The 21867-nt window shown below is 52.4% G+C and overlaps 1 protein-coding gene across 2 annotated transcripts in view; it reads left to right on the top strand.

Annotated features, from left to right (window-relative positions):
• ATP2A3 (ATPase, Ca++ transporting, ubiquitous) overlaps nucleotides 1-21847 on the top strand; it is a 34816-nt gene extending 12969 nt beyond the window's left edge. The window contains exons 8-21 of one of the 2 annotated variants that reach the window (XM_014953251.1): nucleotides 2826-2914; nucleotides 5452-5554; nucleotides 5789-5920; nucleotides 6355-6480; nucleotides 7588-7806; nucleotides 8285-8620; nucleotides 8803-9023; nucleotides 9751-9953; nucleotides 10059-10144; nucleotides 10780-10913; nucleotides 11351-11468; nucleotides 12077-12194; nucleotides 14403-14475; nucleotides 19390-21847. In XM_014953251.1, the coding sequence (XP_014808737.1) occupies nucleotides 2826-2914; nucleotides 5452-5554; nucleotides 5789-5920; nucleotides 6355-6480; nucleotides 7588-7806; nucleotides 8285-8620; nucleotides 8803-9023; nucleotides 9751-9953; nucleotides 10059-10144; nucleotides 10780-10913; nucleotides 11351-11468; nucleotides 12077-12194; nucleotides 14403-14475; nucleotides 19390-19453 (2022 nt within the window). In that variant the 3' untranslated portion in view covers nucleotides 19454-21847. The remainder of the gene's footprint in view (nucleotides 1-2825; nucleotides 2915-5451; nucleotides 5555-5788; nucleotides 5921-6354; nucleotides 6481-7587; nucleotides 7807-8284; nucleotides 8621-8802; nucleotides 9024-9750; nucleotides 9954-10058; nucleotides 10145-10779; nucleotides 10914-11350; nucleotides 11469-12076; nucleotides 12195-14402; nucleotides 14476-19389) is intronic. The other variant, XM_014953252.1, reaches the window with a different exon arrangement.
• The last annotated feature ends 20 nt before the right edge of the window (nucleotides 21848-21867 follow it).

Here is a 21867-nt window from a genome sequence, read left to right as displayed (position 1 = left end):
CTCCTGGCCACACTCTTCCCTACACAGCCCAGGATCCCATTGGCCTCTTGGCCACAAGGGCACATTGCTGGCGCATGGAAAGCGTGCTATCTACCAGGACTCCCAGATCTTTCTCCCCAGTAGTGCTTCCCAGATATATACACATTTGTGTGACACAGCAATGGGGACAGGCGAGATCTGCAGGGCAGGAGGAGCAGGGTGCATTCTTCATTAGCACATAGTAATGTTTTCCTTTCCATCTCCCTGTTGCATGAAGCCCCCCACATCGCTGGTGTGGTTTTAGAAGGGATGATGGCAAGGGGAGCCTTGGGGGGTGCTGGCTGGGCTCCCCTCGCTGGGTGCTGGAGCTGGTGGCAGTGCAAGAGGCTGGGCAACCCCTCTGTGAGCATCTCTCTTCATCAGCCCCCTCCAAACCACCCAGCCGAGCTGCAGCACACAGCTCTGCCACCTCCTTCCATCGCTCCTGTTGTTAATTACACTATTTGTGTGATGGGAACCTTACCTGTCCTCTTTACAGATTAATTCACAGCTATTTCCTCCGGGCTGTTCCCACTGCCTGCAAACTTCCCCCCCAACACTTTTCAGCCTGGAAATCTGCTGAAATATCACCCCAAAGAACCTGCAAACACCTTTGTGGGTCCCCCCCACCACCCCCTCGCTCTGCCAGGCACGCAAGCCGGGAGCAGGCAGGAAATTTGATATAACCTCTGGTTGCTGTGGGTTACGCAGCACCTTTTTTAATAGGCGTGGAAAAATAAAGGGCCTGGAATGATTTTTTTTTTTTCCTTTTCCTTTTTTTTTTTTTAATAAGAAAGTTGCTATTGTGAAAGTAGTAATTGTTTTGTAGCCCTGAGCGTTTGAAAACAAACAGTCCCGTATCAGGCAGAACCACCGGTGACTGGGGTGGATGCTGTCAGATTTTTTTAATAAATGAGAGTCTGATTGGCATTTCTGAGCACAGGAGTCCATTTTCTGAAGAGATTGGGAGATTTCGGCTTTCTGGAAGGCCGATGGTGTTGGACGGTTCAAAAAGAGATGAAGGATGCTCACCCTTCGGAGGTATCTTTTGGTGTTGCAGAAGCAAATGAGAAATTTCAGCCACATTTTGCCTCTGTTTCTGGAGTCTGTCACCTCGGGGCAATCCAGTTGCTGAAGGGGACTCGATGTGTTTTGTCTCTCTTTATTGAGGTCCTTCATGCGTTAGTGTTTGCAGCTCCTACCAGAGGAGCTCAATGCCTCAGTGAAGGGCTCGGGATGTCCTGAGCCTCTTCTGCCACCCTTTGGCTGGGGATTTTCTTCTGAACTCTTCAGGGATGCTGAGGAGCCTCCAGGATGGGCTCTGGGAAAGGAGCTGAGGGCAGTAGCCCAGCAAAAGGGATCTCTGCAAATAGCTGTGAAGCTGTGGGGCTGCACAGAGGTTGTTTTGGGCTCAGAAGTATTTCATAGGAGACATATGCTTTGAACCTCCTGCTTTGATTTGCCCAAGCCTGTAAAATACAGAGGTGAGAAAACCCAACGAGGTGTCCCGATGCTAAACCTGCTGTAAATGTGCTTCCCTAAACTTGACCATTTTTTCTTGGCTTGGCCTTAAGCTTGCACCTGGGGATACTGGGCTGAGTGGGGAGGTCTCACACACACCAGCCAACGTGGGGTGTCCTTGTATTATTAAAAATCATTGATAATAATAGTAAAATAACCTCTGTTAGTTGCCAGAGGAAGCACAGAGGGGAGGGAAGTGGATTGGTATCCGGAGCTGTGGCATTTCTGGTGCTGAGTGATGCCTTCTCATTCTCCTGGGGAGCATCTCAAATGAACAGAAGAAAATAAATAGGGAAAATAAATGATTTGAGACGGGGCAGAGAGGGACAGTTGCTTCTGCACCCACATTCTGGAGCTGCTGAGCAGGCCTGCAGAGCTGAGGGCATCACTTTCCTGCAGCCATCCTCCCTCCTGGCTGCTCCCCGTGGCTGCTTGCGGCCGGGGAAACACATTCATCAAACCAAAATTTTTTTTATTATTATTATTTATTTATTATGTTACGTTTTGGCTTCAGCACAGGTCGTAAATAATGATTAAGCAGAAACAAGCGTCGCCAAACTGGCGGCCCGGCTGGGGTTGGGCACTGCTCTTGCTGCTGCTGGAGATGCCCCAAAGGGTGGGCTGTGCGAGGGGGGACTGGGAGAGCTGGGGGAGAAGGAGGACTTTTACTGTATTTTTATTTTGGGGGGGGGGTTTGTTGGTCTCACTGTTGCAGCAAGAGAGAAGCTGGAAGGAGTTTGAAAGGCAAAACTCACTAAAAATAGAGTGTGTGGGACTTTTATGGTTCCTCAGGGCTTTATTACCGAGCTGCCACGCTGCCGGTGCCCGGAGCCGAGCTGTGATCCCAGTAGCCCATAAGGCAAGTTGGTGGCCAAGAGCTGGCTGGGAAAAGGCAGCAGGGGCAGCCCCTTCCTGCAGCTCTTGGCTGGTCGGATCCTGCCCCACGGAGGCTTTCCAGGGCAGAGGTGGAAACCAGAGCCCGGCTTCTTCCCTGCTCCAAGAAAAACACAGGCACCTTCTTAGGAACTGGCTCAGCATCGCTCCTCTCCGATGGAAAAAAAGAGCTGGAGGAGGCGAACATGAAGAAGGCAGGGGAGAGCTGGAAGGACTTGGGGACAGCCAGGAAGGGTGGGCAACCAGGGAGGGGGATGAACCTTGTGCTTAGTGGGACCATCACCAGGATGGTACAGGCTGGTGGGTCTCCAGTGGGTGAGTTACAGTTACTCCAGTGAGTTGTACCCAAAATTGGCTGCCTAACGCTCTGTCTCCGTCGTTCCCTCTTGCAGATGTTCATTATGGAGAAGGTGGAGGGCGCCCAGTGCAGCCTGCATGAGTTCACCATCACCGGCTCCACCTACGCCCCCGAGGGACAGATGTGAGTGTGGGTCCCCTCTGCTTCACGGGTGACACGAGGTGACCCTGGGGCAGTCAGGGGGAGGTGGGAGGACAAAGGTTGTGGCCAAGGCTGGGGGACCCCAAGTTCACCCCTATCTGGGTTTTCCATGTCGGTTCACAGCCACACTGAACCCTGTCTATGGTGATACCCACCATAGTATCTGGGTTTTGGCCACACTGGACTTGCAAGCATTGGGTGGATGTTCTTCACTTTCAGTGGGAGCCAGGGCAAATAATTTCATTGTCCCTTGTCACCAGCTCCTGCCCAACATGATGTGAGGGATGCGCTCCCCGTCTCTGCCCACCACCCTCCCACTGCTCAGCAAAGGGGCTCAGCTCTCCCTTCGTTAGCAATCCTGATAAAATGAGCCTGCCTTGGAAGCAGAGAGGCCAGCAAATGTGGGAATGGTGTTGAATGAGGCTTTCCTCAGTACGTGCTCATTCTCCAAATTTCTGAAGCCTACCTATTTTCAGTATCGGTTGGTGATCATCACCCCCACCCCGAGCAGGACTCAGGACCAGCAGCTTGTGCCACCAGTGATGTGTGGAGGGACTTGAAAATGGGAGGAGAGTGTTCCCTGAGCCCTGTGTCCTCAGCAGAGTTGGCTGCAGTGCTGATTCCATTGATTTCAGGGCACGTTTTGGGGTAAAACATGGGCTTTGCTGAGCTGCAGCTGAGAGCAGGGATGGAAACCAGGGGCTTCTCCCTGCTGCGTTATTACACATGTGGGATTTTCTGCTCTTGTGTTTGTTTATTCCCTCTCCTTTGAAGGGAGGTGATGTGGGGAAAGTCTGGGAAGGAGGAAGATGAGACGCTCAGGTGGTGGTTGGAGCACTCTCCGCTCCCCTTCGCTTTGCTGTGTGATCCCGGGCACGTTCTTCATCACGGTCCATTCTGCTCATCTGCGGAGTGACTATTAATTCCTCCCAGCCTCAGACTTAATTTCATAAATATTTATAGACCCAATTTGATCCTTGGCTAGGAATCTCCATTAAAAAGTGAGCCAGGTCATAAACCGGTATCAATCAGTGCGTTTCAATTAAATGAGGAGGACTGAGGGGCTGAACTCATGTCTGCTAACCTCCGAAGCTCATGTCCCCTCTCCAGGGACTGCCTGTGGGGATGCTCTGTGTTGGTCTGCAACAAGTTGTGTTGCTTTTGAGTTTTGGTTCAGCTCTGTGTAATGCACATCGAGGTGGGGATGAGGACGGAGAGAAACCCCCCCCATTCCTCCAGGGCTGGTGGGACTGAAATGCTTGTTTTCCTTTAGCCTGGCCTCAGCGTGGGGGATATTACATGCTTGACCTTGGGTTTGCTCACATCCCAGTGCAGCCCCCAGCCAGCAGCACGTTGCCTTTCCCAGCACACAGATCTCACCCAGCTCCGTGCAGGGACAGACAACGATGGGGATGTATCCCCCCCATCCCTCCACAGCTCATTCCAGGGGATCACAGGCTGCAAAAGCCATCCCTGGTATTTCCACCTTCCCAAACATCAAAACCTGATCCCAAGTGCCTGCAGGCTCCCTCCTTCCCCCTGCCCACGAGCCAGGCCAGGCAGCATCCTCCGGGCAGGAGGCAGCTCTCCCCTGCCCGCTCTCAGCCCAGCGCGGCTTCTTGTCCCTCAGCAAACAGATTTTTCAGATTTTCTTGGCCGCTCCCTGTTTTCCGCTCCCGAGCTGTAACAAGGGCTCCAAACTGTTCTTTCCATTGGGAACCAGCAGTGGAATAAACTGATCCTAATAAATGCCTGACAAATTATTTTTCCAGCGAGCAGATGACCGGCTGGGTTTATACAGCTCTAACCTGCAGTTACCTCTCCTGGAACCGGGATAAGTTTTTTTGGTTTTTTTTTCTATTTCCCCTGAAAATCACCGCTGCCATTTCTGCCACTGGGCGAGAAGCAGCGTCCAGCTTCCCTGCTGTGTTCGGGGCTGCTACTTTCCGGTGATGTTTGTGCTCCTTTACATAGCAAAGAGCTGCTATTTAGGAAGCAAAGGCCACAGTTCGCTGCTTGCTTGGAGCCAGCCACAGCAATGCAGTCATTAAATTTGTCTGCTGCTTTTAAATGCTCCCTCGGGTGCCCTCCAGCTCTCCGGAGCGTGAAGCAGCATCACGGGGAGGAGAAGAGACTCGCTGTAGCTCCTCTGGATCCCCGGCAGCTGGAAAACCCTGGGGGAGTGGACATGAACTTGGATTTCTTTGCCCCTTTTCTCATCCATCATCTTCATAATCAGCCTTTTGACAGCCCCTGCTTTCAGGTCCAACGCTCTTCTGAGCTCCTCTGCGGCCCCCTTTATTCTAGGGCACTTCCCAGGGTTTATTTGCCTCCTGTGGCATTTTATTTGCAATTAGTCCTGCCCATTTGGTAAAGCACAAAATGTGAACCCAGGTGTGTTTATTGCCAAACCCGGAGCTGTTTCTCCCTCTTTTCGGGGAATTTTACAATGGATATAGAGAAGCTAAGTGTAATTTGAATTCGGCTTAAGGCTTTGGGGGGTTGTTTTCTCCCCGCAGCCTGAAGGACGAGCAGCCAGTGCAGTGCGGGCGGTACGACGGGCTGGTGGAGCTGGCCACCATCTGTGCCCTCTGCAATGACTCCTCGCTGGACTACAACGAGGTGAGGGGGACACCAGGGCATGGGGGGACACCGAAGATGCTCTTCCCTTTCCTGTGGGTCCCTTTGGAGTGGAGGTTTATCCCTTGGGATCCTCTGTCCTGGCTTCAACCCATCCCGGGGTGATGCTCTTGGGATCCCTGGGATGGTGCAGTGGATGACAGCACCCCTGGTCAGAGCAGCAGGTAGAGGACATGCTCAAAAGCTTGAGCTCCTTTATTTTTTCCTGCCCTCTAGTCCAAAAAAGTCTATGAGAAGGTGGGGGAAGCCACTGAAACAGCCCTGACGTGCCTGGTGGAGAAGATGAACGTCTTCAACACCAACACCAGCAAACTCTCCAAGGTGGAGCGAGCCAACGCCTGCAATTCGGTGAGTGGGGGACACCCTGTGAGCTCCAGTGCCGGGGGACAGGAGGCAGAGGAGGGGGTTGGGACAGCTTTATTTCAGCAATAACCACTCGCAGTGATCTAAGGGGCTGATCTGCCACAAGGATGCGATTCCTTGGCTGTTTTCAAAGCAGATAGTGCAGTGTCCCTGGGGGGCTGATGTTGGGGCCATGGGTCCACATGGAGCTTCAGAACGGGTGATCCCTGAGGTTGGAACTCAGCCCAGTCTCCCAAAAAATCTGCATAGGGAAAACTCCTCCTGCTTTTTGCACTGTGCCATCCCTCCTGGTTCTGTGGCTGCTTTTCTTCTCCCATCACCGGTGCTGTGCCCATTCAGCAGGGTTAGTAGCCAGGGTGGAGAGCGCTGGCTGCTGTGTCCCCGACACGTCCCAGCTCAGCCCCACGCTGTCCCTGCAGGAGATCAAGCAGCTGATGAAGAAGGAGTGCACCCTGGAGTTCTCCCGTGACCGCAAGTCCATGTCCGTGTACTGCACGCCCACCAGCCCCAGCCACAACTCCGCTGGCAGCAAGATGTTCGTCAAGGTAGGGGAGAAGGTCCTCAGCACCTTGCAGGATCCTCCTTCCCCACGCACACCCGGCAGGATTTGGCCCTTAGTGCAGCAGGCAGGGATGCTTTGTCAGTTTGTCCCCTCCTGTAGCTGTCTGGGGGTCCAGGAGCTGGCAGGTAGGCTGGTGTGGTGGGGGAGGAGGTGAGTCTTTGCAGTATTGATAGGAAAAAAAAAGGAGTAAAATGATTTAGAGGGAGGAAAAAGCACTGAGAGCACTCGTGCTGGGGCCAGGGGGAAGCTGCCCCTGGGTAAAATTTGGGTGCTTGCCTTTATTAAAGGCTTGGACCCTCCGGACACCAGTAATGCCCAAAGGGTGATGTCCAGCTTTCCACTGTAACCAGAAATAAAATAACATTTTAAAGGGCATTTTCTTCCCAAGAGAAGAGATGCGGCAGGAATTTCCCCCTGCTGACTCTGAGAAGATTTGTATATTGTTGTTCCCACTGGGAGATCTCTTCTGGGTGGGTGAACTCTGTCCTTCGGGTCAGGTCGGGACCCTCTGGAGCCTCCACATCTGTGGCTTGCCGGTCCTGGGCGAGCTTTTTTAAGAGGACCCAATAGAAAGATTGCAAGTTTGATATTAAAAAGCAATTTCGGGGGTCCTTTGTAAGGTCAGAAGGGAGGGGGGTGAGATGCTGCGATGCTGAAGGACGTGTTTTCCTGAATCACGAAGGCATCACAAGCATCCGCTGCGCGTCCTGCAGGCGGCACGTATTTTTGATAGAGATTTATAGACCAAACCAGATCCGAGAGGGAATCTGTGGGGCAGGAGTATCCCAGGCAGCCGTGTGTGTGGGTTTTGAGGGAGTCAGAGGGATCCCCCGTGGAGCAGATCCCGCTGGCTGGTGACCTGACGCGGGTTCGTCCTTCCCGCCGTCCCTCCGTGCTCGGTCGGAGGCTGCCATCTAGCGCGCTGAGCTGCCGTGCTGGGATGTACATGGTGGAGTTTTGGGGACATCACCTTCTCCTCTGCCCAAACTCGGTGCCTTCCCTCCCTCCAGCACTTCCTTGGGTGCTGGTAAGAGAGATGCTCATCCTCCAGGTTCATCCCAGCCCCCTAAGACCTCCTCTCTTCCCCCAGGGTGCCCCAGAAAGCGTGATCGAGCGCTGCACCCACGTCCGTGTGGGCACTGCCAGGGTCCCCCTGACGGCCCCAGTGCGGGAGAAGATCCTGAGCAAGATTCGGGATTGGGGCATGGGCATCGACACGCTGCGCTGCCTGGCCCTGGCCACCAACGACGCCCCCGTCCGCAGGGAGACCATGCAGCTGCACGACTCTGCCACCTTCATCCACTACGAGGTACAGCACCGGGGGCTTTCTCCAAGAGTTATTTTTCCTTATTCCCAAAGTCTTCCCACCTACTTCCAGCTGCCCCAGCGGTATTTTCTCTCTGGTTTCTCTGTGAGCATCGGGCAGTGCCATGGCTCAGCTCCTCCTCTCTGCAAACCCTGGTGCAGAGCTGCGTGTAGAACCTGGCCGGTCTCAAGGCCAACAGCCCTGTCCCACTGGGCATCCATCACAAGTGGGGTGACCACCTAGAGGGTCCTGAGGACCATCAAGAAGGATGGGGAGGAAGGGAACTGAGCGAAAAGGTGTGAGAAGCAGCAGAGGGGATGGGAGCAACCCATTGCATTGGGGCTATAGGGGGCATCCATGGGGCTGTTGGTTGGAAACCTCCTGAAAGTATCCCCATGCCCAGGGTGGTTTCACAGCAGGGAGGGAATTGGCTGCATCCCCATGGTTAATGTGGGTCTTGGGGCTGTCTTCCCCCCCATAGAACAACCTGACCTTCGTGGGCTGCGTGGGGATGCTCGACCCTCCCCGCAAGGAGGTGACCTCCTCCATCGAGATGTGCCGCAAGGCCGGCATCCGCGTCATCATGATCACCGGTGACAACAAGGGCACGGCGGTGGCCATCTGCCGCAGGATCGGCATCTTCTCGGAGAACGAGGACGTGACCGGCAAAGCCTACACGGGCCGGGAGTTTGACGAGCTGCCCCCCGAGGCGCAGCGGCAGGCGTGCCGCGATGCCCGATGCTTCGCCCGCGTGGAGCCGGCACACAAGTCCCGCATCGTCGAGTACCTCCAGTCCTTCCACGAGATCACCGCCATGGTGAGTCCCCTGGGGATGCCCCACCACCCCCAGCTCCTCTCTTCTCCTCCTCCTCCATCTCCTCCTCCTCCATCTCCTCCTCCTCCATCTCCTCCTCCTCCATCTCCTCCTCCTCCATCTCCTCCTCCTCCTCCTCCTCCCAGCTCAATCCCTTGCACCTCATTAATCACACCTTCATGCAGACAGGCGATGGCGTCAACGATGCCCCGGCCCTGAAGAAAGCTGAGATTGGCATCGCCATGGGGTCGGGCACGGCCGTTGCCAAGTCAGCCGCTGAGATGGTGCTCTCTGACGACAACTTCTCCACCATCGTGTCGGCCGTCGAGGAAGGCAGGGCCATTTACAACAACATGAAGCAGTTTATCCGCTACCTCATCTCCTCCAACGTCGGGGAGGTCGTTTGGTGAGAGCCCCCCACACTGGGCACCAAGTTGAAGGGAGCAGAGGTGGGGACACGTCCCCTGGGGCAGGTGACCTGCAGTCCTGTCCATGACCCTTGCCCCTGGCAGCATGCAGTGCCCAAAATTGTAACCCTGGGTACCAAACAGAGCAGCAATGCCTGAGGGCAGAGGGGGATTTTTCTTTTGTAGTTTTATAACCATCCTACCCCTGAGGAGCTGGTTTGTTAATTCATTGCCCATTTAAGCCCACGCCAGTGTCTAAGATGATACTTGTGCACAGGCTGTTGTCACCAGGTCACACTAGTACACTAGGTCCTGGGCAGCTCTCCCTGTCCCTGCCCATCCCTCCCAGTAAATCAGTGCCATCCTCAGCAGCGTGGGCACAGCCTTGGGGTCACTTGGGCATCCTCTGCCCTTCCCTTTCAGCAGGGGTGTTTGTGCTTGGAACAGGAACCTGCGTGGCCATGGGGACATCAATGGTTGTGTTTCAACTGCAAAGCAAATTTTAGTAGCGACAGGAACGAATTTTAGCTGCAAAGTTCAGTCCTGGACTTCAGGTTCCTGACTCAGGGGCTGGGGGTTCACCTGCAGGACTTTGGGTGAATATTCTCTTTGGGGTATTTGGGTCCGGGGTGCCTGCTCGCTCTTCCCTTGCACGACACAGACATTTCTCTGGCTGCATGGAGCTCGTCTAATTCAGGATCTCTGTATTTATTTTTTTCCCCACAGCATCTTTCTAACAGCCATCCTGGGCTTGCCCGAGGCCCTCATCCCTGTGCAGCTGCTGTGGGTGAACCTGGTGACAGACGGGCTGCCGGCCACCGCGCTGGGCTTCAACCCCCCCGACCTGGACATCATGGACAAGCTGCCCCGTAACCCCAAGGAGCCCCTCATTAGTGGTTGGCTCTTCTTCCGCTACCTGGCCATCGGAGGTGAGTCCCCACAGGCACCAGTGGGCAGAGGATGGGCATGGGGTGCCATGGGGAAAGGGACCCCTTTCTGGGTGCTGGGGGTAAGGGTGTCTCTCTTGGCCGCAGTGTACGTGGGCCTGGCCACGGTGGGTGCAGCAACCTGGTGGTTCTTGTACGACGCCGATGGACCGCAGGTCTCCTTCCATCAGCTGGTGAGTCAGGAGGGGAAGGGGCCAACGTGTTGAGCAGATGGATGAGGGCATGGGTTCAGGCCTGGATTCAGGCCTTGGGGTCTTTCCTCTATCTCTCTTCTGTGGTTATGGTAGCGTTCCCAAATTCCTGGTGGAGAAGACAATAATTTAAAAAGAAAAGCAAATTCTCTCTCTCAGGCTTATGTTTCTAGCCGTGCTTCTGCCAGCAACCAACTTGACCCAAACAAGCTGAAAGCAGCTTCTGTACCTAATCCCACATCGATTAGGGGGATCGATTTTTACATTACTGTAGGTCTGAGCAAGGTGGGGGGAAAGTGGGTGCCATTGCACCCCAATGTCACATGCAATAGAAGATGTATTTTTTTCTGGAGACACGCATGGGCTCAAACACATTATTAACTGCACTTGAAAATCTCTAAGCCAAGATCCAGCCATAACCCCAAAGCCCCCACCACAGCAGAAGCTGGATCACTTTAGGCAGTTTTATGAGTTTCTCTGACTGTGGGGTGTTTAACAGCACTCTTAATCAAGGTTCACCATGTGCCCCTCAACCAGTCGACCTCTTCCTCCTCTTTCCTGCCTTTCCTACACTGCTGCTCTGCCCTGTATTTACCAGCGGTTTCCTGTGCCGACAGAGGAACTTCATGAGGTGCACTGAGGAAAACCCCATCTTTGAAGGAATCGACTGTGAGATCTTTGAGTCCCGATACCCGACCACGATGGCTCTGTCCGTGCTGGTGACAATCGAAATGTGCAATGCTCTGAACAGGTAGGGTGGCTGCAGGATCGCTCTGTAGGCTCTACGCATGACCGATTCCGTGTAGGGTGTCTTTGACCATCCCTTGGTGGGCTGAGAGCTTTGCTTTGCCTCAGCAGAGCCATTCGGAGTGCTCTTGCAGTGGACCACTGGGCTGACTGTAAATGAGCTCCTCCAAGCCCATGTGCTGCTGCTGACAGTGGTGGAGGAGGGACTGGATCTGCATCCATTAGCAGTTTGGCCCTGTTAACGAGTGGTCCTAATCCATGTGTGGCTGGTTGCATTGAGATGGGTGTCCAGATCCAAATCATGGCAAAGTCTGAAGCTGAACAGTCTGGAAGAGAGGGGCTATAATTATACAGCCATGGAGAGGAGGGGGAACCCCCAGCTTGGGCAGGCACGGGGAGCAGGAGGTTACTGGGGCTAATGCTGTCCCCTCGCTTTCACAGTGTCTCTGAGAACCAGTCGCTGCTACGGATGCCACCGTGGCTCAACATCTGGCTGCTGGGGGCCATCATCGTGTCCATGGCTCTGCACTTCCTCATCCTCTACGTGAAGCCCATGCCTGTGAGTGCTCTCTGCCACCTCTATGCACAGCCTGGGGGGACTCCTCTTATGGGCAGGGACACTCTTGACCAGTCTTTGGGTCTGGAAGCTTCTGGGACGGTTGTCCCCGCCCATAACTCAAGCCAACATGGGATCCAGGAGATACCCTGCCCCAGTGAGCCTTTACTTAAGTCAGAAGCTCTCTTTATAGGCAACCCAAAGGGGTATGGATATCTCAGCTCCTTTTGGAGGCATACCCTCCCTTTGCAGTCTAAGGTTGGTGACACCTTGGTTGATGCCTAAGGGTGCTTAAGATGAAGCAGGTTGCTGTGCCCAGGAGGTTACATTGTCCTTTGTCCCCTGCTAAGCTCCTGTGACCACATACGGTCCGAGCTTTCCTCATCTGCAGAGAGATGAAAGACATTGTTTTTGACTGATCTTGGCCAAGAGCCACCATGGGATCATGACAGACCTTCAAGAAATAGTGTTCTTTAGGCTGTCTGGATCATCCTTCCTTGTATCTGGGATGACCCTTTCTCAGCCTGTGCCATACAACAACCTGGCCTTTAAAACAAAAAAAAACATCCCACCTCCTTCTCTACTGATGTCCAATCCTTTCTGCCTTGCAGCTCATCTTCCAGGTCACCCCCCTGAGCTGGCCGCAGTGGGTGGTTGTCATGAAAATCTCCCTGCCCGTTATCCTGCTGGACGAAGGACTCAAGTACCTTTCCCGCAACCACCTGGATGGTGAGCATGCTCTGCACCACGCTGGGTTCTGTTGGCTCCATGGTGCTTTGCTTGGGGGGTTTGTGGTGGCTTCACGGGTGCCTTGTTCACCTTCTCCACTCATGTGGTGTCTCCACCTGCATGTTCATCCACCTTTGCTGTGAAACGGGGACTTTTTCTCCTACCCCCTTCCTTCTCAAGTGCCACATCAGGCAGAGTGGTTGGTACTCACATCTCCTTGAAATGCTGCCTTAGGAGCTGGAGTACTAGATAAATCTATAAATCTTCCACACGTGTTTATCCAGCTCCTCTCAAACCTCTAGGAACTGGATCTCTTCTCTTATAAAGCAAAACAAACCAAACACTGGTTTCTAACAGGAATCCTTCATTTTTTTTCCCTTCACCCCTCTGTGGCCGTCCTTATCTTGTATTTACTACCTCTATTTTAAGATCAAAGAGAGCCGAGTGTGTTATAAATTGTTTTTAATGGGGTTGCCCTTGGCCAGCAGCAATCAGGATCTGTCCTGTGGTGCACGTGGAGGAGAAGCAGCTCCTGTGACACCAGGGCAGCAGTTCCCATGTGCTGCTGGGCTGCGTGCTGTAAATCACAGCATGTGTTCAGGCAGCCCTCCAAAGAGATGATATCATTTTTTTTCTTTCGTTTCTTGCAAAAGATGTTGCTGTGGGTGATATCTGGGCGCCGAGTTAAACCTGCAGGCTTTTTCCTGGCTGCGGGGCCGTGGCTGCCACGGGGCTGGCTCCTCTCCAGGAAAACAGGTTTGATTCCATTTTTAAGGTGTGTTTGCCTCGACAGGGATAGCAGGGAGGTGAAGGGCAGGAGAAGACACAATCCTTGCCCCTGAAAGATGGTCAACCTGAGTGTGGGGACTGGATGTCCTTCCACAGCATCACCTTGCTCAAACCCTTTTTCTCCCCTTAAGCATCCGATGTCCTAGCAAACCCCTTCCTTTCGTCTTCACCCTTTGATAATGACCCAAGAAAACTGTGTGAAGCCACTCTTGCATTTCAGGGCTGATGGCAGGTCCACCCAGCCCTGGCAGGGAGGGATTTGGGGCATCGTAACAGCCCTGTTTGGTTTCTCACGGAGCAGAACCATGCCAAAAGCTGGAAACACCATATGGGAAGTTAGTGGAAGCAGGAAATGATCACAAACTGGTTGCGTTCCCCATCACCGGCTCCCAACTCACATCAGCTCTCCTTTCTGCACCGAGCTGGTCCATAACCACAGCGATTGCTCAGCGAAGCCTCTGCTGAGAGTCAGAGGTGCAGGGGCTCCTGTTTTTACAGACCAGACAGAAATAATTTCTAGCTTTTTTTTTTTTTTTTTTATTTCTTTCTTTTATAAGCTAGTACTGTTTTCTTGCATTGGGTTTATTTTCTGCTAAAGTGCAGGAAGATGCTGTTTGAGAGGTGAGCGTCCCGGTTCCCTCCTGCGGATGGAAAGTCCCTCAGTTTGCTGGAAGCACGGTTTCTCCTCATACAAATCCAATTGTGGCTTTCTTCTCAGTACGACAAAACCAATCATTTTCATTTTCTCGTTGAGCACTTCAGAACTATAATTTTTTTTTTTTTTTTTTTTTTTTTGAAAAGTGTTGTATCTCTCAACAGGCTGATGGGTGCTTTGCATCACCCAGGCTTGTTTTATCATACCATCACAAGCTCGTAGCAACAATTTTATGGCACGGCGCTGGGCTGGGGCGTAGGAGAGCTGGTTTAATTCCTGGCTGTTGCATCCCATGCATGCCCTCGGTCTTCACTTCACCATCTGTGATCTGGGGATGAGTGTTTCTTTCTCCCACACTTTGCATTTCTCTATAAAACCTCAGTGCTGTTGGAAGAAGGGGTTTTTCTTCAGCTTTGCCAGCGCGGCTCCAAGCACAGCAGGGCTTCTGGCAGGCATATGATTCTTTTGAGTCCCATCATACCAGCTCAGAGTGTTTCCTCCTCCCATGCTGGGTCCTCTGAGCTGCCCTCATCCCCATGGTCACGGTGCTGCTGATGCTCACGGGTCGCTCTGTGTCTCATCCAGCCACGGGTTTCCCATCCAGCTACTCAATCACGGCTACAGGGCAAAAATCACGCTTAAATCATCACACTTGAATGAAATAATTGAAAGCTGCATCTTTCTAGTTCCTCTGGGCTTTGAAAAGCAAACAAAAAAACCTCAAGAAGCCACTTTTAAATGTGGGCTTGTGATTCTTTTACCAGGCATTCTCAGGACGGTAAGACACACGTGGAGCGGGGAGCACCAGTTGAAAACCAGCAGGACTCCAGAGCAAGGGTTGGCTTTCTTACATGTCTCATCCTGGAATGCCATGTTCTCGTGTTTCCTCCAAAGTCTTGCTCATGTGTGGTGGGGACCTGCTTGGACCATGTCCGGGTGAACGTAGCTTGGAAAATCAGCCCAGGGACCATGTACCCAGACAGGGTCTCCTTTCCCACACTGGCCTCTCTTTTGCTTCAAAATAAGGGCTAAAAAGCCCGTGAAGCAGCTGTTTGCGTGGCTGGGGTGGGGCAGGCTACTGTTTGGCCTCTGCAAGGCAATGCTTGAGGATGGTCTCCAGCAGGGGACCTTCTGTGGTCCAAATCTGAGGGATGGTCAAGGGGGTTTAGTTGAGGAATGCAAATGTCTAGCTGTGAGTTGTGCTGATTCAGGTTTTGCATGGAAAATTTTCTCCTTTGATCAGCTTTAGATAAGTTGTGTTTCCATTACACTGGATTTTCCTTGTCCTTGAAGTGGCAGAAAGTTGAGTCTCTTCAGTTTTCACTGTGGTCTCAGTGTTTTTCATTCCTCTCCCCACCACCCCACTCACTTCCAGCCTCCCATCTTGTGTGCTTTGCATGTATCGTTGCCTTCATCCGTCTCTGGCCCTTCTGGGGTTTCTATTGTTTCTCTTTTGGGAAGCAATGTGAGTAGGAGACAGCAATACAAAGTGCATGGATGAGCTAGGTTGTCTTGGTGTGGCCTGTAGATGTTCTGGTCAGGCATGTGGAGATGTTCTCCAAGGTCCTCTTGGGTGTCCATCACACAGATACATACTGGCTGACCACCCTCAGGGGCCTCTTGCCCTATTGTTTTTAATATCTGCTGTCTTCTATGCATTGAAGTGTATTGGTGTCTGAGCCCCATGGCATGAAGGAGGAAGGTTTCCAGGCATCTGCGCCAAGATCTTGCAGAATTCTCTTTTCTGGGTGGTTCTCAAAAGGTACAAAACCCAGACAGGACACTGAGATAACCCCGGTGCACCATCCGTGCACCATCAGCCTGGTGCCACAGCCATCCCACTCCCTTCCTGCCCTATCCCTGGGCCTCCTCATCTTGGAGCAAGCCCATTGCAGGTGTCAGTGGTCCCAGCGTGGTGGTTTCACTTGTTTTCAGCCCAGCTGTTTCTCCCCTGTGCCGTGGTAGAAGCGGGAGCGAGTCAAGAAGTGGGTGCTCTCTGCCACTTGGCTACAAACTGCCCCGGCAGCCACAGCCTCTCTGAAAATCAGGTTTTGATGCACAAGAGTTTCCTTGGTGTGTTTTGTGGCAGGTGAACATTTATCTTACACCCAGTGAGAACAGCCACCCCTGGGTGATTTTGCAGGAGCTGCAAGGTGGTGGCCGTGCCGCTGGGTACCTGTCCCCATATGTCCCCTCCCCGGGGGGAGAGGACGGTGCTCTGCAGCCTCCTGCCACCGCAGCTGATGTGCTGGCGAGATTGCACCCTTGAGCATCTCCACTGCTGAGATTTGGCCTCTTATCTGTGAAGTCAGTGTCGTTTTTATGCTTTAACATCCTCCCAGAGGAGAGCAGCTGGCGGAGGTGGCTGTGTGGTGACAAGTGTGTCACGCTCCCTGCCAGGGCCAGCCGGGGTTCTGCGTCCCTCTGAGACAGCCTGAAATCTGCAGGGGGCAAAATCTCTGTCCCCCATCACAAAAAAAAACGCCAAAAAACCACAAAAACCTGCGGCACGTAGCAATAAGGAGCTGCTCACCTCACCTCCCCCTTGTGCCCACACCTGGGGATGAGGGCAGCCCCCAAAATCCCCCCCTGGGAGCAGAGGGGCAGCTGCAGCTCCCGTTTTCCCTGCGGAGGAGGCAGGCAGCCCTCTCCCCGCGGCGGCAGGGAGCCGGGAGCGAGCGCCCGCGGCCGTGGCTGCCCTTGTAGGGTAATCTCTGCGCTGAGATACCTTGGCCGGGCGCTGGCGCCGGGGGAGGAATGTGTCCCCACGGGCCAAGTCGTTCTCTCGAGCTGCAGGATGCTCTGAAGGGAGAGCAGCACCGCACCTTTCGGCGCCGGAATCTCCCCAGATGGGATTTTACAGCTCTGATCCCTTGCTTTTTATTTTATTTTTCCTCTTTCCTGTTTTCACTGAATTTCACTGAATTTTTTTAGAGTTGGAAGGGACCATAGAGACCATCTAGTCCAACTCCCCTGCTGAAGCAGGATTGCCCAGAGCTTGTCAGAGCATGTTACTCAGGAGCATCCAGGCGGGTCTTGAAAATCTCCAAGGAAGGGGACTCCACGACCTCCCTGGGCAGCCTGTTCCAGGGCTCTGCCACCCTCACCGTGAAGAAGTTTTTCCTCATATTTGAGTGGAACCTCTTATGTTCCAACTTGTGCCCGTTGCCCCTCGTCCTCTCACTGGGAACCACTGAAAAGAGTCTGGCTCCCTCCTCCTTCAACCCACCCTTGAGATATTTGTCAGCATTAATAAGGTCTCCCCTTCTCTTCTCCAGACTAAAGAGTCCCAGCTCTCTCAGTCTTTCTTCATAAGGGAGATGCTCCAATCCTTGAATCATCTTTGTTTTTTTGGTTTGTTTGTTTTTTTTTTTTCCTGAGTGTGCATGTGCCACGCTTTAGAAATGGAAGACCAGGAGGAAGCTCTCGGTGCTGCTGCCCTGGCAGTGCAGAGGGATGGCAGGAGGATTTCCCTTTTGTTTTTCTCCTGGGGTCCAGGGTCTCGGCCAAAGCTTGGGGAGCCCTGGTGCAGTGGGGAAGATGTGAAATTCTCTGAGCTACAAGGGCTGCAGCTTCTCCTTTGGTGGAGGGGTGATCTCAGCTGCATCCCTCCAGCATCACCTTTTACGGGAAACCGTTAAAAGGGAAGTCAAAAGCAATAAGGAAAATACCCAGAAAAGCCTCGGCTGTTCTGGTGCGGAGCAGGTCTTGTAGGAGATGAGCTTGTGTTGTTTGGTTGCAGGTTTGCAGGAGTTGAAAGGGCTGGGACAGCCCTGAGAAACTTGGTGGTGTAAGGCAGGATGAGGATGGGATCGGGTGGATCCCAACCACCCCCTGATTCTTGCAAACAGGATCCCCCCAGCTCCTGTCACTGGTGTGTGGGGAGCAGAGCCAGACACCATCATTTCACAGAATCATGGAATAGTTTGGTTTGGAAGAGACCTTTAAAGGCCATCTACCCCAACCCCGCTGCCATGTGCAGGGACATCTTCAACTAGACCAGGTTGCTCAGAGCCCTGTCCAACCCGGCCTTGAATGTTTCCAGGGATGGTTCATCTGCCACCTCCCTGGGCAACCTGGGTCAGGGTTTCATCACCCTCAGCGTAAAAAAAAATCTGCTTTAAATCTGGTCTAAATTTAACAACCTGCATCCTGTTAAAGTGAAGTGGGTGCTGGACCCTTGGCTGACCGTGGTTTTTGTGGATGCACCCGACTCGCTCCGTGTGGGGGGGTACTTAGAAGCCCGAGAGTAACATTTTGAAGAGCATTTGACGTGGTTTAATGCTCGATGTCGACACTGCAGCTGTGTCCCCTTCCTATCCCTGCCCACCATACGGGCAGAGCCACCCCCTCATCTGCACAACCATGGGGGGAAGCGCCGTGGTGGGCAAAAAGTCCCGTTGGGGAGCGTTCAGCTGCTGAAGAGACACCCCCAGCAACACGGGGGAGGTGAATTTTGATCCTTGGGATGAGATTTCCTCCAGCGCAGTCACCGACATCCCTGCTCTGCTCTGGAGCCGGGGGAGCAGAGGTCACCCCGAGGGATGCTGCCATTGCAGCCAGCAACTTCATCTCAGGACACGAGGGCCAGGCTCTCTGGCCAGCACTGGAAGGAAGTTTTGGCAGAAGTTGCGAAAAAGTATTTTATTTTATTTTTTTTTTCCCCTCTCTCTCTCCCCTGTTATTTATTAATTCCCCTGGAAGCTTGTCGGCACCAGGGCTGGCAGCAGAGCCTGGCTGGAAACCCCAGGCAGGACCCCTGTTTATCAAGAGCACAGCAACAGCGGTCCCCTGCGAACGTGTTTGGTGATGTGTGCAGCGATGAAAGAGAGAGAAATACGGTCAAAAGATTCACTCTAAGTCATTTTTCTAACTCTTCTCAGAAAGTGCTGCCTTGTGGGTGCTTTTTTTTTTAAGGGAAAAAAAAAAAAAAAAGCTTGTTCTAGGCAGAAGAAAAGCTGGTTCTGGTCTTTCCCAGCCCTGGGCTGAAGAGTCACTGCTGCCTCGGGGGGCCTGGGGACACTGCTATTGACTCCTTGAAAATTGAGGGTCTAGTTGGTGTGAGCCAAGCTCTGGCAGGGATTTCAAGCCTGGACACCGTAGATTTCTTTCAGGCCACATGTTGATTGTTACCTTCCGTGACCGATTCCATCCATGTGTAGGGTGGGGAGAAGTGAGAAGGGCAGCCCTGGGGCTGGGACAGTGATTTCAATGGGTTGATTGGTCCTTGCTGGTTGTCCTGGAGGTATATATGAATGTAAATATATATATAAATATATATATATATATATGGTGTGTGTAAGTGGGGTCTGCCCATGGAGCTGTATCCATCCATCTGGCTGTGGTGGGGACAGGGCTTTGGGATGTGTGGTGGGATGCAGTGAGCTTCATCCTCTCTGCACCACTGCCATTCCCTGGGTGCTACCTGATGCTCTCATTAGGAGTGTTAAGGAGGGATTCCTGCCTGCTCACCTTCCCACTGTTCCTGCCTGCATGGCTCCGACTCATCCCTTTTCCTACCTCCTGCAGGCTGAGGGAGCTGAGCCCTTCTTCCTCACCCAGGGACCAGCATCCTCCTCCTCGTGCAGCCTGAGCTGCTGCAGCTCTGTGCAGGCAGGATCCCAGGTCCCCTCTGGGATCAGCCCAGGAGCAACGTCTCTCGACAACAAAAAACAGGGAGCTGGTTTGCTTTTGAATCCTCACCAATACTGTTTCTTCTCTCTTTTTTTTTTTTTTCCCCCTTTGTTTCAGGAGAAGAGGACAAGAAATGAATGACACCAAGGAGAAAGGACCCCTAACTTGTAACTCGGACTGAAAGTCTTGCATGCGTGACCATCGCTAGAAGCCAGCAGGACATGCATGTGTCCGACTATCAGACAAATGCGGGTGAATCGTCGAAAAGAAAAAATACTGATTTTTTTGTTTTGTTTCGTAGCTTTCTTTTTCCTGTACATACGAGTGCAATTACTGGACAGCTGGCCTAGGGTTTGGGGACGGAGCTGTGTGGACCCGGGTCATCGTCGTAACGCGGTTCCTTGGGGATTTAGTCCTGCAAAATTTGAGACCCTCTTTCCAAGTGTCACCCCGGCCGGGGTGAGCTCGGGCAAGGCGTCCTTCACGGGAGATCGAGGAGGGGGAGTTGGGGGTTTTAGGTGATACACTGAGCACGGGTGGGTGGCTGCATTCCCCAGCCGGGTGGGATGTGCGAGGGCAGCTTGTGGGGCCAGGAAGGGCTTGGAGGTGGATAAGGGCATGGGAGGGAGGTGAGGGGTCCATAGGTTGGGGTCACCAGCCCTTAATGATGTCCACAGTGTTGGTGGGTGAATTGCTGCGGCTGCAGGAGCTGAATTAGCTTCTTGGTGTGGCCACTGGTGGTGTGGATCTCACCAGCTGTGTTTATACGTGGAGGTTGGGTGCCTGTGGTGGAAGGTGAAGTTCTCCCTATTTATCACGCTGTCCTGTTTGATCCCCACGTTGTGGGAAGCCCTGCACCTTCTCAGGCTCATCCGACACCAAAGCATGATGTGGTCGTGTCTGTTCTCCTCCCTACGGCGTCTTGTTAGATCCCATCTGCACTATTTAAGCCTCCTCCTGGCAGGGGCAACTGTTTAAAGCAAAGCATGGGGATGGCCAACGTTGCATTCCCCATGTCTACCGCTCACTCCTGGTCACGCTTTGTATCCTCAGTTGATTTTTAACTATTTCCCTGGCAGGAGTGGAGCTTAAGTCCTTAGGAGCATGTCCACGAGTTTGTGTCCTCTGCCTTGGAGGACATTGCTGTCTTGCACAGGGCATCCTTGACACCAGAGATCCGCCTTCGAGACGGGAATGAATGTATGCTTGTACATAACAGACCTTCTCTGTGAGCGGTGTTTGTCGCGGCATCCCTTTTCATAAGGCACCAACTTGATTTTGTCCTCTTGGGATTGTCCTGCAGCAGCAGCGACACGGGCTGCAGCGAGAGTTTGTGGATCAGGAGCGGATTTTGGGATCCAGCAAATTGATCTTTCTCCTTTGAGCTGCATCAGCTGAGGAGCTGATAGTGGGTGGTTTCTCCTCCAGCTCTCCCATTCCTCCCTCCTCTTCTCCTCATGTTCCCCTATGATCCGTCCTGATGATATTTCATTAGCCAGACCCTATATCTTCCCTTTCTCTTAAATTCCAGCAACAGCACTAGAGCTAGGGGTTTGGATAGCATTTTGCTCCTTTGCTGTTGGGTTTTTTTCTTTTACTTTTTTACCTCTTAAAAGCTTCCAGTGCTTTTGTGTTTCTCTTTTACCTGGGCAAGAGCTACTCTTCCTCTGTACAGTAGGTGCCAAATATCATCCTTCCTTTCTTTTCTCCATCACCAGCATTGAAGATGAGCAGAGCCCCCAGACCAATGGGAATGTACAGAATTGTTATACTACTGAGCTGATTTAATTGTACAGAAAACCTTGCATGAAATGTTGTTACTGTATTTAATATATAATGTATTCAAGAAATTTTAATATGGAGCTCTTTAAAAAGATCTTTATAGATACTCTGTGGTTAGAAGATTGTTGCTGATTTTTTTTTTTTTAAATATTATTATACTTTGTCTCGAAGAAGTTTTATTTTTGAAACGTGTTATGTCTGATTGATTTAATTGGTGATCCCATTGGGCAACCAATTCCCCTGGGAAGATTTTCACTGTTAAGAGACTCGCCCTGGCTCAGAGGACCAGGGCATGACCCAGGTACAGCTTAAGCCTTCAAATAAGGCTTCAGTAAGACTCACGCCACAGATGTGTGATGTGCCCTTCCCCAAATGAGTGGATTTCACCTTGGTTTAGTACAGATCGTCTCCAGCTCTCTGTGTGGGAAAGAACCAGTGGGAATATAATCCAGTACCAGCTCAATGACTTCAGAGTAAATTGCTTTTGTGTTTCCCTGAGGCTGAAAGCCAGTTTGGGAGAGGACAGACTGAATTCAGAGCATCCCAACCCTGTTTGTAGGGTCCAGTGGGACTTTCAGCTGCCTGATGACATCTCCCTGGGACATGGTGGCCTCAGTCTGAGTTCCATGGGTTTAAGGTCAGGTGCAGGATTATTCACTTTACCCTCAAGGTCTGGTGTAGGATTATTAATTTAACCCAAAATGTATGTGTGTGGAGGAGTTTCTTGTGCAAAGGTCCCACTAATGAGTATTGAATAAAGGATGGGAATCTCTGATGCAAGGAGACCTAAAATGAAAAAAAAAAAAAAAAAAA

This window comes from Calidris pugnax, unplaced genomic scaffold, assembly GCF_001431845.1.
Source record: "Calidris pugnax isolate Ruff unplaced genomic scaffold, ASM143184v1 scaffold133, whole genome shotgun sequence".
NCBI classification, from domain to species: domain Eukaryota; kingdom Metazoa; phylum Chordata; class Aves; order Charadriiformes; family Scolopacidae; genus Calidris; species Calidris pugnax.
Note: the sequence above shows the minus strand (reverse complement) of the source record. Positions and strands in the feature narration are given on the sequence as shown.